Source organism: Drosophila nasuta, chromosome X, assembly GCF_023558535.2.
Source record: "Drosophila nasuta strain 15112-1781.00 chromosome X, ASM2355853v1, whole genome shotgun sequence".
Taxonomy (NCBI): Eukaryota; Metazoa; Arthropoda; class Insecta; order Diptera; family Drosophilidae; genus Drosophila; species Drosophila nasuta.
The window spans coordinates 20,120,716-20,139,269 of record NC_083459.1 but is presented as its reverse complement, the minus strand read 5'-3'; the positions used below and the strand labels follow the sequence as shown (position 1 = coordinate 20,139,269).

The window sequence follows — 18,554 nt, the reverse complement described above, 5'->3', positions numbered from 1 at the left end:
TCTGCGTTGCGTTTCCTTTTTTTTTGCGAAAGGAGTTGTGTATTGTCTTAGAAACCAGTCATTTAATGTGTTGTGTGAAAGAGATGGACTCTGCATTGTGCGAGCGAGTTAGATATAGATGCATAGATATAGACAGTTAAAAAGATACAGAGATAGAGAGAGAGAGAGTGCCAAGCAACAAAATCATTGCCAATACAAAATGGGATAAAACACACAAATATTAAGTACTTAAATTTTAAGTTCAAGTCATTTACAAGTCAAAATGGTTTTTTTAGGTTTTTCTTTTCTTTTTTGTTGTTGTTGTTGTTGTTTTTGTTGTCAATTGATGTGGGTTGTGTTAAGCGTTTTGTTGTCTTTTTCTTATATTCTTTCATACACATATATTTCTCATTTTGGTCGCCTTCTTCTTGTTGTCTTTTAGGGTTGCTCATCATCGACGTCATCATCTTCGACGTCGTCGTCGTCATCATCATCCGCATCTGCTTCGTCGTCCGCATCCTCAGCGCCTCCATCGTTAATTATCGCCACGCGTCAGGGCAACAACAACGGCTTGAAATACGCCCGACAGAAGATCGTCGATGCCGATGGCGGCAAATCCTGATTGCGATAATACATGTTGCATTCGCGCTCCGTCAGCTTATCAAAGACGGCCGCATACTCGCGATGGAATGTCGCCAGATCGACATTGGCCCGTCCGATGGCGGTGAGTGCCAGAAAGAGTATGTCCCTGTAGAAGGAATGCGAACGTTCCACGCCATTGTTCTTCAGCTTGTGGCGCTCGTTGGCCAGACGCTTCAGTGGCGTGGCCAGATCATTGCAGCGTATGGCCGAAAGGATTTGCTGAATGACGCTGCAACAAGTGAGGAAAATCGTAATTGAATTAGAATGTAGACAAACAATACTTAAACTAATATATACATATATAATACTCTTCTTTCCTATGGGTAGCGGTTATAAATAGTAATTAAATGAGAATATATATTTACAATATTCTCTTTAAATTACAAAGACAGCCTCAAATCAACAATATTGTACCGACTTAGCTAGTTCAAGTATTGCTTCTATAAAATCTCTAACGATGCAGTGGTAAACTGAAAATAATTATAGAGTACACCATCTAAAGCTTAAACACACATTAAGCTTGTGTATTCAAGCGTGTTGCCCTTGTGCTCTCTAAGTTGTATTTACAGTCTTCAAGTTTATGCTAAACACTGTAATTATTTATGCAACATCTTTACAACAGACTACAAATTAAATTGCTGTACAGTTAAATACATATTTAGCTGCGTTTTAAATTGGATTCTGGGTATAAAACATATCGAATATATATGTTTTACACATTCATGCAAGCAGACAGAAAGACGTTTAAATATATTTCTTAAACTGAATCTTATAATGTCACATTTATAAAGTCAAATTTATCAATCTGATATCTTCCATAGAATCACAAAATTTTGAAATTATAAAGATCTATCTAACTGAGTTCTTAAGCTGAATCACAATCGATGTTGTTCCATGTTGTTTTAATGCGTCCAGACTTAACAGACGCTACAATACCTTAACATAGTGCAAGAACTATTGTTGTGTTGAGTCTATTTGACATGCTTGACGTTAGTTAACAAAGTCTACAGTCTTTTGAGTATTCCAAGATATTGGCCCTAAACTTTAAGTATACAATTTAAAAGTACAAGGACTATTGAGTACTCTTGAATATAGTTTAACTATTCCTAAATTTAATAGACCCTTTATGTTAACTAAGTACAGAGTCTATGAGGCATTCCTGATGTTCACAAATATTTGAGACTTTTTAGTTCTCAAAGAGATTGTGTTGATGTTCCTACACACATTATATTTTGTTTAACACTATTGAGCTCATTTCTAACACTTTTCAAACTTAATAGACTCTTGTATGTTAACAAAATAAAGGGTCTATGCGAACTATAAAGTTCTTATCATAAGCGTGCTTACTTCTTGCTGAGCTGTGCCTGATCGGTGAGCAGAGCCTTGATTAATGGGCTCGTTGGCTGCGTCTCGCGGTAAAGAATATACATGGGCGGACCGCTGGTTTCGCTGTGCAGATTAAGATTGTCCCACAGGCACTGTATGTGCACCGTCTTCACCTTGGTCAGTGGATCCAGTTGCTCCTCGTCACTCTGTAGCCAATTAAATGGAAATGAATTAATCGTTGTAACTTGACACTTGACTTTAGCACTTACAGCTGCTGGCAGACAGAGTTCAGGCAGATGGGTTTTGCTCTCAATGCGCTCCATGAGCCACAAGAGGTTCCAATAGATGATGGGATGCTCCTCCACGAAATTGGGCTTAATCAGCGCCATGTCGCCCTCCTGTGTGAGTATATTCTCCAGCTCCTTACGCAGCACCAACGGATTTAGATACGGCAACTTAAGGCACGACTTGTCATGGGCCACACCACCTTCGCCTCCTCCTCCTCCTCCGCCATCGAGTCGGACAGCGCCGTCAACAGCATCTGTTTCACTGTCCGTCGTCGTGGAGGAGGCGGAGAGACGTGTGATCTGAACGGTGAGGGAGGGAACAGTCAGCTTGTTGCACGCATGGCACGTGGTATTCAAATTGGAATCCTCCGCCGACCAACCGCTCATGATCTCCTCATCGTAGACGAGCACCGAGCAATTGTGGCACTGCGAACAGGTTGTCAGCTGTATCAGCACATCGCAATCGGGATCAGCCGAGGCCTAAAAGAAGCACAATATAACTGGGATTAGTAATGGAATGTGATTAAACTAAACTTGTGATTAACCATAAATAAACAAATAGATAGTTGATGCGGGCAACAATTATTGCAAACTCAATTTAAACAAATTAAGAACTTGTTTTTACAAAAAATCATTTAATTTCAATCATTTAATTGCATAAAAAAGATCAAATCATGTTTAAATACATTGCAAATAAGTGCACATTTCGGTTTGCTGCATCATTTTTAAGTTTTTAGTTTTTTTAGTGGTATTAATGCAAATCTGCAGTTACATTGATAATCATTTACTTGTCTGTGATCAAAGTATGTTTAAATGCATTGCAAATAAGTGCACATTTCGGTTTGTTGCATTGTTTTTGTTGCATTAAAGCAAATTTGCAGTTAAATGAATTGCTGTCATGGGTTTGATAATGATACGTATGATAATTTATGATAATTATGATAATTTACTTGTTTTTTTTAATTATATAAAAACTGCAGTTAAACGAAAAAAGGCTGTTAAATGAACTGCTGTTATCCGCATCAATAAAATATGTTGCACAATTGATTTTTGTTGTACAAAAATGTGTTTCATACATATTGTTATATTGATTTCCACATTACGGATAACTGCATAATTCTTTTTGCAATTATCGGTGTTTGATGGACTTCACTTACCTCAGTCAAGGGGCTGTAGAGATTGTCGGGCAGCGCAGGAAATGCGTGCATATGCAGCGCCGCACTGGAACTGTTCTCGCCCAGCGGCACCAGATTGTTGTAGCTGGACTTGCGTGACTCACTCAGCTTGCCCCATGGATCCAAATCGCTTGAGACGCGTCGCAGTTTACCCTCATCGGCGTACCCGCCAGGTGCGTCATGCTCCTCGCCAGCGCCGCCTCCTCCACCGCCGCCATACGAATCCTGTTGCTGCTGATGATGATGATGGTGTTGCAGGTGATGGTGGTGGTGATGATGATGATGGTGATGCTGCTGATGCTGCTGGTGGCCTCCGTTGTTCGTCTTCACCGGCGTCGAGTTCGCTGATATCGCGCCCTTGATCTCATCGAATTTACGCGTTAGCGAATTGGCCGCATATTTGATGCTGCTCAGACTGCCCTGGATCAGTTCGTTGGACTTTTTGCCAGTCAGGCTGGGGCTGTTAGGAAATGGGAAACAATTTTTGCGATTGGTTAGAAAAGTTGTTGTAAATTGATTCAAAGAAAAAAACACACAATATTCTATATAAGAGGTATATACAAAGTTAGGGAGAGTGAACGTTAACAACATCAAGATTAACAGCTAACGATCTTGTGTGGATGTTATGTGGATGCTATTCGCTCGTTAGCTGCTGTGCTGATTAATACAAGTGCTGAGCTTCAGTGACAGAGACAAACACAGAATGTGAGAGTGTGAGTGTGAGCGAGAGACAGAGAATAAAAGTAAGTGCTGTTGTGTATAGTTTGATCGTATATGATATTATGTTATTTTCTTTATAAGAAAGTATACTTGAATGTGTTGAATGACTCCAATTGTTATATTTATTTGGCTTGAGAAAGATTATTTTTCACAGTTATAAATTTATTAGGGATTTAATGGAATATTTTTTATAAAGAGTACTAGTTTTTAATTTAATAATTTCAGGATCCCTAATTATTATAACAGTATGAAAAGTTGTTTATTTTCTATAAGTAAGAATACTTTTTAAAGCGGTGAAGTTATTGTGGAATTAATGGAAAATTTTTGCAAAAGTTATTGTTTTGTTTGCAAAGTTTTTTAGGGATCCCAATAAATATTTATTTTTATTTCTTTTATTGCAATATAAAATTAATTGTTGATTTATTTGAATACTTTTTGATTTAGTTTTTTTTTTTAAGATCTTTTATTATTATAATGAGTATTAGTTTTCTTGAAGAAGTAATACTATTAATTATGGATTTGATGAAATATTTTTGAAAAAAAAATTTTTTTTTTTTGGCACGAATATTTCAGCAATTCCAATTGTCATAACAATTCTTTTGAAATACTTTTTAAGTTATTCATTAAATACATATTTTTTTATGATACATTTCGGGCATTGCAATCATAATAAAAGTATGAAAAGTAGGTTAACACTTTTTAAAGTGTTAAATTAGTTGCTATGTACTTTTGATAGCATAATTTTGGAAAAAGAAAAATTTTTTGTGTAAAATTTTTGAAAAGAGAAATTTTTTTGTTTTTGTATTTTATTTTATAGTGTCGACTAAAAAGTTTTCTTTGTGGCATATTTTTGAAAAATTATGTACTTTTGGATGCTGTTATTATAATTTCTATATTTTTATTTTTTAATGTTAGATGCTTTAAAAACACACCATAAACAATCAAGTTGCTTGTTAATGTTAAAAACAGTTTATATTTCTTAACTTCATTTTTGTTTTTTAACTTTTATGTACGATCAATGTGTATAAGTATGTGAGTGTGTGTGTGTGGGTGTAAGTGGCTTATGTCAAACCTTGAATTGCCCGCCACCAACAACAACAAGAACAACGATTTGATGCCGATTTCAATATATAGTATAGACGAAGTCAACGACGAGGACGAAGAAAATCAATAACCGATAACCTATACAATGCTGTAAGCAATTGAGTCCAATTGTGGAACTCATGTGGAACGCATGTAGATTCAATTGTGTGTCAAGGGTAGAAAAGCAAATGCCACGCCATAAGTGTGAAATTTTAAATATTATTTAAGTCAGTTAGTAAATTTTTACTTTATTACCATAATTTGTAATTGAAAATGCTTTAGAACCAATGTGGAATCTATGTGGATTGTAAATGAGGCACATATTGCGCAGCATTTGCTTAGTGTGTGTGTGTTGTGTGTGTGAGGTAAGAGAGTGTTTAAAAATCGAAGAACATTTCGAGGGCGTACTCACCTTATGCTCGATATATTTTCTATAATATTGGCGGGCAATTTCAAGTCTTTCTTAAGGGACAATCGTGCGGGTGAATAACGTCTACGATAATACAAAAAAGTCGTTGCACAGAAACGAATTGGAGCGATTTGAGAGAGAGTTTCGATATGTAAGATAAGAAATCAAATAATAAGCAAAACAAAATAATGATACAAATCAAAAAAATGGAAAATGGAAAATGCGAGAAATTTGCAGCTGATTTGTGTGTGTGTGTGTGGAATGCATGTGGATTGCGTATGTGTGGATCATATGATACAACATCAAAGATGTCGCCATCTTTCTTTCTTTCATTTAATTTGTTTGTTTTCGAGTTGCTTCATTTCATTTTTTTTTTTTTGTTAGTTACCCGAACGTAAACTTCAGCGATGAACCAATGTTGGCCAAACTGTGCGTCACTCCACTGCTGGCCACTGGCATCGTCTCCGACCTGTGCATACTCTTTCCGATCTGTGTCGATTCATCGAACGTGGCACTGCGTTGACCCCTGAACAATATCGGCTTATCGCTGTACATGTTGCTATTGAGCTGAGCCGCTGTCGCAGCTGCGGCTCCGGTTGCCATCTCTGCTGACTGCGACTCCGGCTGCTGCTGCTGCGTGGGCGTCGACTCCTCCTCGTTGAGGGCGCCAAGTGGATCATTTTGGGTCACAGGCGTTCTTGGCGAAATTCTGCAGGGGAGAAATCACAAATAATAACAAATTAGAATCAAATTCAAGTCATATGTTAAAATTTGACTAAAGATCAATTTACATAGAATTAAATTTAATTTTATTTAAAATGTAAGACAAGTGGAATTTCCAAATTTAAAATAAAATTGATACGAATTGAAAACAATAATTGAAACCAAATTCTGTACGAAAAATGTACAGAAATTTATAAAATGGACAAGCAATTCAAATTTGTTAATTCTGGTTGGAAGTTTTTAAATAAAAATCTGAACAGTTGGATTATATTGAAAAGTCGAATTATGCGTTTAAAACCAACTAATCATATATTATATAATATACTTATCATATTAATGTTAATGAATACTAAGTGTGGTTAAATTTAAAATGTTAAATTTAAGCGATTCTTAAAAAATTTCGTTATTAGGGATGCTTTTTTAAAACAAAATACTTATTTAAATTGGACATTGGAATCGTTAAAATCTAGATTAAAAAGTTTAAATTTAAAAAGATGCTTAAAAAATATGTACAAAAACTGCATTAAAATATTTCTGAAAAATCGATATTTTCTTAAAAGTTTTTTAAAATCGGGTTTTAAAAAAATCAAAAAATTTAATTTCAATCGCTTCTTGAAATATTGAGATACTAGTTCAAAAGCTTTTGCTGTAAAATATGTTTTTTTAAGAAAGACTCAATGCTTATTTAAAGACAGCTTGAAAATTGCACTTCAAATCGATTGTTAGAAAAAGGAAATGTTTGTTTCAAAAATTCGCCTTAAATTGATTCTTGAAAGTACTAAATAAAGATTTCAAATTTTAGCCCTAAATTTGTCTGATGCTAGCACCTAATGTACAGCTATTTTGTTTTTTGGTTTTGGATAGTTTTTACTCACTTGGTGGGACTCTGGACACGTTGTCTGGCTCGCTGTGCCGCCACATGCTCGTCAAGCTCGTCGCCTTCCCGCTCCTCGTCATCCTCGTCCTCATCCTCATCCCCATCCACATCCAGATCATAATCACCGCCAGCAAACTGCAGATCATGCTTCACCTTCTGCGGCGTAACTGGCGCCGATGTCTGCGCACTCTGCACTCCATTGCCATCGACATGGACATGCTCATCCTCGTCATCGTCCTCATCCTCATCGTCGCCATCGCCAATGCTCATGATCTGCTTGCGTGGCTTAGCCAACAGCTGGCCATCGCCAAAGGTGGGCGTGTGTGGCGACGTATGCGTTGCACTCCCATTGGCGCTGCTGTTGTTCGTCGTCGACTCGCCGCTGATCAGCAAACCAGCGCTGTTCACCACATCCTCGGTGGGCAGCGCATCGCTGGCCGAACCCGTCACCGTTTGACGGACAATGCTGCCCAGTTTGTTGCGCAGCCGATCGAAGGCGGCAAAATCGAGTAAACCTCCGCCACCGCCGCCTCCTCCAGCGCCTTCTCCCGAGCTGGCGAGACTACTGCGCGATTGTCCATCGACCATTTCCAAGGTGCTGAGATTGTGATCATGCGATGCACTCAGCGATTTGCACACCTTGTTGCTGGCCCTTCGCTTGCCAGCGCGTCGAAAGTGCGCTGCACCCATCACGACATTCTTGATGCGATTCCAGCGAATCTGGCTGAGCGTTGTGCTGTCGCTGGGCCACTGCGACTCGAGAACACAGCGATTGTAGAAGCCATAAGTCAGCGCATTCGGTTGCACACCCGAACGCTTCATCAAATAGTGCAAACGCACCGCCAGCACGGGCAAATTGTGTATGCCACAGAGCTGCATCATGATGCGATAGCAGAACTCATCGCAGGTGATCTTCAATTTGCTGGCACGCACCAGCACATCGTAGGCTGCCCGCAGGATGTCGTGCTCCTTGCCCGCATGCCGCGTATCCAGCACCATCGAGGGCAGTATCAGAAAGTACAGCGAGTAGCACGTGGCCAGCAGATACTTGGACCACGCCTCCGGATGCTGTTGACACCGACTGGCCATCTTCTGGGACAGCTTCACCTCGTGCTTGGTGCGACGCGCAATCGGCGAACCCGGCGACAGCGATGCGTTCAACTGCAGCTGCAGGAACTGCGAGAGCGCCGTCTTCCTATTGCTCTGCAACAGCTCCGGTTGCAGCGTAAAGTTGCGATAATTGTAGCTGGACGAGACCACAGCTGAGCCACCGCTTCCGCCACCGCCACCGCCACCGCCACCGCCGCCAGGTGTGCTGGCCATTGAGGTGACGCTGTCGGGGGGAAAGATGTATTTGGTGCGTTCGCTGTTCTGGCCCGTGTCCCAGTCCACGAGGTGCAGCTGGGCGGGCGTCTCATCGTAGCCGCCAACCTTCTCGGCGCACTCGTCGAAGAAACTCAACCCGTGATCGCCGTCGGAGACGAAGCTGCGCTCCTCAATGAATCTTATGAACATCTGCGTTTTCATCAGTAGCTCAAAGAATTTCTGATGCGACTGTAAATGAAATGTTACGATTATATATTATTATATTACATTTAAGCAGTAAAAGAGTTGAATTAAAAAATTACTAATATAAGAGTTTAATTTTAAATAAATTAACACCAAAAATTAACAAAGAATTTGAAGGGAAGGCAAAGAAATATCTTTGAATTTAAGTGATTGTTTGCATGTGTAATCATAATGTAGTCTATTTAATAATAAAACATTTAACTTTTAAAAATTCGATTACCTTATATGAATCAACAATATTTGTTGTAAATACTTTTGTTTTAAAAAATTATTTGTCTGAATTGATTTCATTAAAACTCATCCATTTTAAAATGATTTAAGCGACAATTTTCATTTTAGTATATTTTGTAGTCTTTGGTATATTTTGTAATGTTATAGTATATTGTTATACCAGAAATAGTCTTCGGTATATTTGAGTTTTTGCGTGTATATATTAATTTGATATTCTATGGTATATTTTGAATGGATTAGTATATTAAAATAACAGAAATATGACTCAGTATATTTGAGAAATTAAGTTAGTATATTTTAGTTATACTATTTCAATTTTAGTTGCTTTAGTAGACAATCGGTTACTCTATAGTACATTTTGAATGTTATAGAAGTATTCTGTAAATTGACTTTGCGTTGAATTTGACAAATTAAAAAAAAAATAAATAAAACCAAAAATTTATAAACAATTTCATTCAAATATTTCTTATAATATCAAAAAGAAAACACCTCATTGTGGTCTAAGAAATATTAAAAAATGATGTCATGGCTATTTCTATTACAAATCGAAGTGATTCGATTTGTATGTGAAGAAAACAGAAATAATTATAGAGGTGTTACCCTCATTATATGTTGAAAGGTTTTCTTAGAAAAGTGTGTCGCAAAGTTTTAGCTAAGTTATGAAACCCAATAATTATTCTTATTATAATTTTCTAATACACATCGAATTGTGATCATTGCTGCTGCGAATCATCTTTGGTTACTTTTAGAATTGACGAGATCATTAAGAAATGATTCACACACACGATACTTTTAGCTCACGAGAAATGGCCATTTTATGATGATGTGAGAAGCGTTATCGTTCGATCATAAAAATAAAATATGTTTGATTAGCAATAATAATATTGAACAGCTGCGAAAGGGTAACGGAAGTACTTAACTGATGATTATATCAGTTATATTGGGAAGAAGGCTTGTTCATTAGATAAATGATTCTTGAGAAAATCTTTAGATATTACCAAAAGAAATGTAAATTTGTAAGTTTATTAAAGAAATATTTACTGAAGAATTAATGTGAGATGAGTTCATAATAAATCGACCCACAGGGTATCTGCGAGTCAGTCATGCTTGTGTGCTCAGCGGTTTACTTGATCTTAATTGATTGCACACAGTAAACAACAATTAAAATCAATGAACGGAAATGGCAACGAATCTATTTTAATTAAAATTGGAGAAACATTTCAGTTCAGTTGAACGAAACATGTGCGAAAAGGAAAATCATAAACAAGCCATATAGTATAATAATGTACTATATATATTAAGATTAAACGATTCAATGTACACATTCTGTTATCTTTTTCAATTGAACGAGCGCCACGGCGCTTCATAAAAATAGATTGATATTTGTTTTGTTGTCTTCGCGTGCATTTCTTCGGAAATTCTGTCATTGACTATTTACCTTATCGCGTGAGCGCAGAAAAGCCTTCAGCTGGAATAGAGCACTTGGATCTGTGGCCCCCACTGAGGGTGCCTTTGATATGGGCACCAGATAGTCGCGATAACCACGTAATATGGACGCCATGAAGAGCAGAAAAGCCTCCTGAATGCGCTGCTCCAGCACCAGCTGCAAGGCAACAAAATGCAATTGATTAACGATTTACAGAATTTAAAATGGTTGTTCATCTCTTACCTCCCGCTTGCGTTTGCGTATGTCTCGATCCAAGCTATTGGTCGAATCGTAGCTAATCGGTTTGGCATTCTCCAGTTCGGTGAGCGTTTGACGCAACAGTCGAGCGGCACGTTTCGGCAGCAATTTGGGTGTCAAGTGGCGCTGCGAATCGCAAAGCTACAACAAAGAAGTAGTATAAGAACATTAATGAATTGCCAAACACAAATGTATCTCATCTTACGCTTATGTTATTGGTATCCAGATCAATGCAGGTGACATCTGTGGGCGGTTCATACAGATCGAAAAATCGCGAATCGACGCCAATTAAATACGGCACTGGGGCATGCAACACCTCGGCCAAGCCCAGCGGACAGAGCGGTATATAGGGACACTGCCACTTGAAGGGAAACAGCAGCGAGACAATTGCCTCAGCCACGGCAGTCAACGTAGCAGGTCTGCAAAATAAAAAGAGTAGAGTTCTCTAAGTTGAACAAAGAAAAGTTTAATAAACTCGAACCTGAGCGAATGAATGAGTATCTTCTGTTCGGTGAGCGCCAGCAGCAATACGTGCAGACAATTATCGGTACCGAGATTTTGCAATAGCATATAGAAACCGGCTCCACTGCGTGGCAATGGCGAATCCTCGGGCTGTGTTAGCAGAATGCGATCGTTCGATTCGCTGGACAACTGCAGATGTATGCTCGGCGCTGGGAATGGCACCTCGTCCAGCAGCTGGATAATGTAACGTTCCACGGGTATCGGTATATTGATACCATACAGAACCATGCGCTAAATAAAGTGAAGTGAAGTATAAAGTAAATATTCAAAAGTCATTTAGCATACAACTGGCAATTGAATGAGACTTACGTGCAAGTATTTGAGCCACTTATCGAAGGTGTCGCCGAATGGATGATGCGACAGCAGACAGATCGCTTTGATCATGTGCAGCGAATGCTGTGACGCAAACTCCTCGTTCCAGCCTAGCAACTCGCGCTGCTCTGACGACAATTGCGATTCACTGCAAAGTCAAAGGTTAACAAATTGTAAATATTCAACGAATTGTAATGCTTGATTTACACAATTGAATTGCCACAAAGCCAAACGATGCATGAGCGACGACAAAACGAACAAAGATCATCAGCAAAATGAAGATTTTTTAAAAGTGTTTTAAAACATTTTACTTAAATCGATTTAAAGCTAATTATTTAAGCACAATTTCTATCGAATCTATGATTAACATAGATAGATACCATAATAAACACAAAAAAAAAAAAAATTCTTTTCTTTAAATTAGATCACATCTATGATTAACATAATGCAAAATAAAGTTGATTCATAATTTTTTTTCTTTAAATTAGATCACATCTATGATCAACATAAATCGCACCATAATTGAGATCATTTCAAGTGTTGTTAAAAGTATCAATCTGAAACGAATTGTTTACAGCTTAAAGTTGTTTAGTTTGGTACAAAAATGTTTAGGAATCGAGTGAGCATTAAGTTAAAATTCAATAAGTTTTTATCTCATATCTTTAAGTTAGTTAAAACACAGAAATTTCAAAACAATATGAACATATTAAAGGCTTTGAATTGGTTGTACATAAAGTTGATTTGCGTAACTCAAAAATTTTACTGAATTAGAGGAGAATACATTTGATAAATCTTTGTAATAGATCGCAACATGTTGAAGATATCGCTATGAATCTACTTTCTGGTACCAGGAATCGAGTTCTTTAGCTTGGAGTTCGAATGATGCATAAATGCAACGAAATCTCAACATTCCTTGCAACGTTTTAAATAGCAACTAAAATTGTTGAAAGCTTTGGCAATTGTAACAAAATGAATTTGATAAATACATCCCATATTTTATCACTATCACTATGCTTTAAATTTAACTAAACATTTGCCAGTTTGTAGATTGATAGATTGCTAGCTTAGGCTGTCAACGCTATCAAATCACTTAAGAACTATCGAATAACTTACTCGTAATCCTCGTAGAAGGTGAGCGCCGATCCATAGACCTTGTAGGTGCCATCGCTGACGGTTAGGACAAATGTGCTAAAGACCGGACTGATCGGTTTGCGTTTCTCGGTGCCATTGACATGTGGCCACGCCTCCAAGCTAGCGCCCATGGGCAGACAGAAGAGCGGCACACTGGGGCACAGCTGAAGGGGGGAAATCCGTATGATCGACGGTGGGATAGCGTAACAATATTTCCGGTTTATAGCTAATATGCTTGGGCCGATACATGGACTTTTTTGTAGCACAAATACACATCGCTGCCCACAAGGCCCTTGTTCAGCGTCTTGTAGATCAGGCAAAACGCATGCGGCGGTCGCTCTCCTTTGCTCTGAACAATCACACACAGTTCGGTGACCACCAGCTCGTTGCATGGCATTTCGGGACGGGCGCGTCGATAGGTGAGAAATGTCTTGGCCGATGAATTGTTGACGTTGGCAACACGTCCGCCTGGCGTTTCAGCGACAATTTCCGCATCGGACATGATGCGTTCGTGGCCATCATAGAGCACACCTTAAGCAGAGATTAACGAAGATTATTAAGTATAGAAAGTGAGCTAGATATTTGATCCTACCTATGTCTACTAGCGGTGGCCGATCTTTGCCGCGTCGAAAGTATATATAGCATTCGGTGGTGCGCACCGAGCCGTGATTTAAATTCGCTGGCAGGCCGGTGGGCGTGTGCTCCAGCAGCTCGTAGCCATCGGGCAGCTGTTCGCCGAGCAGTGGAAAGAAGACGCCAATGTCGGTGATGGGCTCAATTGTGTTGGCGGCCCGCAATCGTCCCGAATCATTGAATATGTTCTCCTGGAGCAGCTGGGGCTGCTCTGGCATTCCGGCTACCACAAAGTAGTCGGCAATGCGCTTCTCCTCCATTCTCGGGTGTGTTTGTGTTGCGTGTCAAGCTGCAAACAGAAATGTTAAGTTAAGTGATAAGATAGTGACAAAAAATATGAAAAAAAAAAAATTAAAAATATGTAAGAAGTTAGATAGTCTTCGTTTGATATTGGTGAACAGCACTTTTTTTTGGGAGGGAGAATAAAGAAAGCCCATGTCGGGAGCAAAAAAAAAAAAAAAAAAACTTTGTTTACATTGCCGACGCGTCGCAGTCGCTGGTATCGTTAAAGCTGATTACAAATGCACATAAGTAAAAATAAAACTGAAACGACTTTTTTTGCTGTTTGCTGGAGTCTCGCTTTGGACTTTGTTGCTGTCGTTGTCGTTGCTGTTGCTGCTATTGTTGTTGTTGCTGTTGTTGTTGTTTTATATTATGCTGCGACCACAAAAGTAAAACAAAAACAAGTAAGAAAGCTACAGTCGAGTGTACTCGACTGTGAGATACCCGCTACCCATTTTGAATAAAAGCAATATATTTTGCGGTATTATTCTCAAAATATACCAAATATACTACAAAAATACTAAAAATATACCAAATGGTATATGTGGGATACCGATATAGCACCGCATTCAAAATATACCATAGACGGCACAAAACACCAGATTGTCAGCCAAAGCAACTCAGACCCCTAGTAAGTAGGCGTTTTTGCCCATACAAAAGTATTTCTTTAATAACTTCCACAATTTTTATCTGATCGCAACCAAATTTTCAGGAATCATAACTACTACAGTAATTATAGTATATACCAAAATTCGCAGCTCTAGCTTTGAATTTACGCTTGTTATTCGATTTTTTTGATTTGCGGGGGCGGAAGTGGGCGTGGCAAAAATTTGAAACAAACTTGATCTGCGTGCAAACATAACAAATGCTGTCGAAAAAAAATTATAGCTCTATCTCTTATAGTCTCTGAGATCTAGGTGTTCATACGGACAGACGGACAGACGGACAGACGGACAGACACACAGACGGACAGACGGACAGACGGACATGGCTATATCGTCTCGGCTGTTGACGCTGATCAAGAATATATATACTTTATAGGGTCGGAGATGCCTCCTTCTACCTGTTACATACATTTCCTGCCGGCACAAAGTTATAATACCCTTCTACCCTATGGGTAGCGGGTATAACAAGTTCCGCATGATGATTCAACGCCGCTTCCGCCGCTGCTGTCGTCGTCGTCGCTCAATGCCAGAGGCTTTTAGCTTTTGGCTATGTGATGATGGCGTTGTTGTTTAGAGCAATTCCAAAAATCAGTTGTTATGACGTAGAGACGAAGAGCTCGGGGAGGGCTGAACAAGTGGCGCAGCAATGCTTACAATTTCGTTGTTATCTGCTTAAGATGCTGCTGTCCTCTGTTGTATTTTTTTTTTTTGTTCGAATTTTCGTCGTCGTTTTTGCAACTTCTCTTCTCACTACGTTAATTTCAACACACAGCGTTGCACAAACACACACACACGCACACACAACACACACTCGCAGGCACACATATATAACAAATTCATATAAATGTTCATGCAAAGTCGAGAAGACGAGACACGAACAATTCTCATACATACATATCGATATGTAGGCGGCGACATTCGCCCACTTTGCACTTTGTGTCGTTCTAGCCTTCTTTAACTATCGCGCGTCTTTTGTTCAATATAGTTACGTCGTGACCGTTTTATTACATGGCATTTTAATTATTGACAGCTCTAGTTGTTCATATATCGCATTATGCACATCGATTAAAATAAAGCAGTCTTTACGTATTATCGATTATAAACATAAATTGTATCGCTTGCTATATACAATACTCAACTTATGCAATGCAGTTGACAAAATTATATACAAATTTAACAAATTACTTAAATAACATTTTTAAAATTCCAACATTTTGTAGTCCAAGCAAAATAGCGCATAGAAAATATCGATAGCATTGTTTTGAAAAAGTGCAAAGTGCAATGAATAATTTTTTAGCCAAATGCTTACGGAATTTGGCCTGATGTTGATTTGTTTATTGTTTTTTAAATTACTCAACAATGCAATTAAATGAGTTTAGCCGCTTGGCAGTGAGCTGTGCGACAACGGTAGCTTAACAGCTGTGTTTGACAGTTCAACGCATGAATCAGCTGTTTCAACAATTGTGCGATAAGTGTAGCTGAATATATCGATATCACAGAGAAAGCAACTAGGCATCGATATTGCTATCACTAACGCGGGAAACGGTTATAAAAACGAAAAAAAAAGTGTTAAAAATATGCGTTTGTGTAATTTATCAAGTGGTTTTTTTTATTAGTTTTTAATTAATGTTTGTTTTAGTGCAAGTGCAACGATAAAATGCTAATAGAAAGTGTAAGTACATCGTCCAGCCAGTGGCGACCCAATTAATGCTTAGTAATTGAATTAAATGTGCAGCAGAGCGCGTCTAGTCGGAACAATGGCGTCACATGCATTAGACCCAATTATGCTTTTTATGGCTTAAAGCCAAGCGTTGTCTATTATTCCTAATTTACAGCGTCACAGTGGGTAACCGTTCTTGTTGTCCATTGAGCCGCATTGCCTGATTTCATTCATTCGTCCATTCATGGCTTACTCCATATGTTCCACTCAACTTGAGTGCTTTTCAAATCACTTATTGCGCACTTCACTCAACGTGAGTGCTTTTAAGCCTCTGACTCGCGCTCGTTTGACTCGTTTTTTGTTTACAAATATTCTGTCGTGCTCATTTGAGTCCATTCCATTGAGATTTGCATGCGCGCCTGTTGCATTCGTCCGTTCTACGTTGTTGTTGTGTGTGTGTGTTGGTTGTGCTTTAATGGATTCGGCTTCTTTGGCTTCGATTGCCTTTTCATTTAAACATGTGATAATCGAATTATCGCTTGTGTCATTGTCACTTAATTGCATCTTAATCAACTGCTCATCTCCAGAAATTTCTGCAATATGTTAATGATTTGCATACTTACTGCAAATGTCGCAAAACAAAGCAAAGAAATTCAGGGTGGTAAATTGAATTAATTTAGATTGAAGAAAAGGCAATAGTGTTGAGTTTCTTCTGGAAATTTAGACAAAATTAAAAAAAAAAGATATTTTTAAGTTAACTGATTGTCAGATGTCGATTATTCTGAAATAGAATAGTTCAGAATATAGTTCTTTCTTTTAATTGGGCCTTATATAGAGTCCTATTCAGGCTTCTAAGACAATAATAATTATATAATTATTTCATATTTATTATATTATTATACGACTATAATAATAATAAAGTAATTCGTTTTACAACTTTAGTATTTAATTTGATGTTATAATCTCTCATATTTTTTATATATTTTAATAAGGCATTGAATATATTAGCCATATTGAAAGATAATAAAATAGAGATTATAATTATAAGATAGAATTCAATTTTAAATTATATTTTGTTGTAAAATGAATTGTAGCTACCTACACATGTATATGTATGTAAATGTACGTATGTTACATACTTGAATATAATTTACCATTTCATCGAGTTTACAAATTGAAATGCAAATCAAATGTGTATTTGTGTATTCCTTTTTATACCCGCTACCCATAGGGTAGAAGGGTATTATAACTTTGTGCCGGCAGGAAATGTATGTAACAGGTAGAAGGAGGCATCTCCGACCCTATAAAGTATATATATTCTTGATCGGCGTCAACAGCCGAGACGATCTAGCCATGCCCGTCTGTGTGTCTGTCCGTCTGTCCGTCTGTCCGTCCGTATGAAACACTGGATCTCAGAGACTATAAGAGATAGAGCTATAATTTTTTTTCGACAGCATTTGTTATGTTTGCACGCAGAGTTTGTTTCAAATTTTTGCCACGCCCCCTTCCGCCCCTGCAAATCAAAAAAATCGAATAACAAGCGTAATTTTAAAGCATACAATAATAACATACATAACATAACATAATAAATACAGTAATAACTATAGTAGTTATATTTCCTACATTTAGTTGCGATCGGATAGAAATTGTCGAAGTTATTAAAGAAATACTTTTGTATGGGCAAAAACGCCTACTTACTAGGGGTCTTAGTTGCTTTGGCTGACAATCTGGTATATTGTGCCGTATATGGTATATTTTGAATGCGGTGTTATATCGATATACCACATATACCATTTGGTATATTTTTTGTATTTTTGCAGTATATTTTGTATATTTTGAGAAGAATACCGCAAAATATATTGCTTTTATTCAAAATGGTATCTCACAGTCGAGTACACTCGACTGTAGCTTTCTTACTTGTTTTAGGTGACTTTATTTTTAAATGCTTGCTAAAAATACGTGTAATGCTAAAATGGTAAAAGCTAATTTATTTTTAATTGTCCTTTGGGTTTTCTCAAAGTACTTTACATATTAAAGAGGAGCCACACTGTGGAAAATATAACATAACAATTCTAAGGAGGAAGAAATATACATATAAAAATACATACTTAATACACTTGAAACCGCACTAAGCTCGATTAAGTTTATTATTATTAGTAATTTCTTAAATATTAGCCACTAAACTACTGAAAAACAAAGTACCCTTCTTAATTTTGAATTAAAATAGATAAATAATAAGTAGTACACTGAATCAATGAAGAGTCAAATATATTATCTAATTTCATGTTTCGATTTTATGTTGACTTTAACTGGATTTACTTGCTAGCCGGATTATGAATGTAGGTTTTCATCTATTTTTAGTGGAATTCAATACGCCAGCTAGCAAAACGCACTCAGGATACTTTCGAGTGGGCGTACGCAGCAAAAGCACTCAAACAAACAAAAATGACTCATTCGTCACTTCGCTTCGCTTCGCATTCGTTTACCGTTGTTCGTCGAGTGTTCGGTGTGTTCGGGTCTTCGAGTTCGGTTGATGTTTTGTTTAGTTTTTTTGTGTGTATGTGTGTGTGTGTGTGTGCGTGTGTGTGTCGTCAACTTGGCCACTTGGCTTGTGATTTGAATTGAAAGCGCGCAGTTCGCATGC

General features: G+C 37.8%; 1 protein-coding gene across 1 annotated transcript; it reads right to left on the bottom strand.

Moving 5' to 3' along the window:
* On the bottom strand, nucleotides 1–15,084 carry LOC132795185 (DENN domain-containing protein Crag). The gene is given in 17 exon segments (XM_060805744.1): nucleotides 1–850; nucleotides 1,969–2,153; nucleotides 2,217–2,714; nucleotides 3,392–3,869; nucleotides 5,625–5,705; nucleotides 6,010–6,330; nucleotides 7,220–8,775; nucleotides 10,460–10,624; nucleotides 10,691–10,846; nucleotides 10,911–11,124; nucleotides 11,187–11,458; nucleotides 11,537–11,687; nucleotides 12,653–12,843; nucleotides 12,845–12,928; nucleotides 12,930–13,201; nucleotides 13,263–13,592; nucleotides 14,660–15,084. Coding segments are annotated over 16 exon segments (5,244 nt in total). The 5' UTR covers nucleotides 13,564–13,592; nucleotides 14,660–15,084; the 3' UTR covers nucleotides 1–531.
* Nucleotides 15,085–18,554: the final 3,470 nt, after the last annotated feature.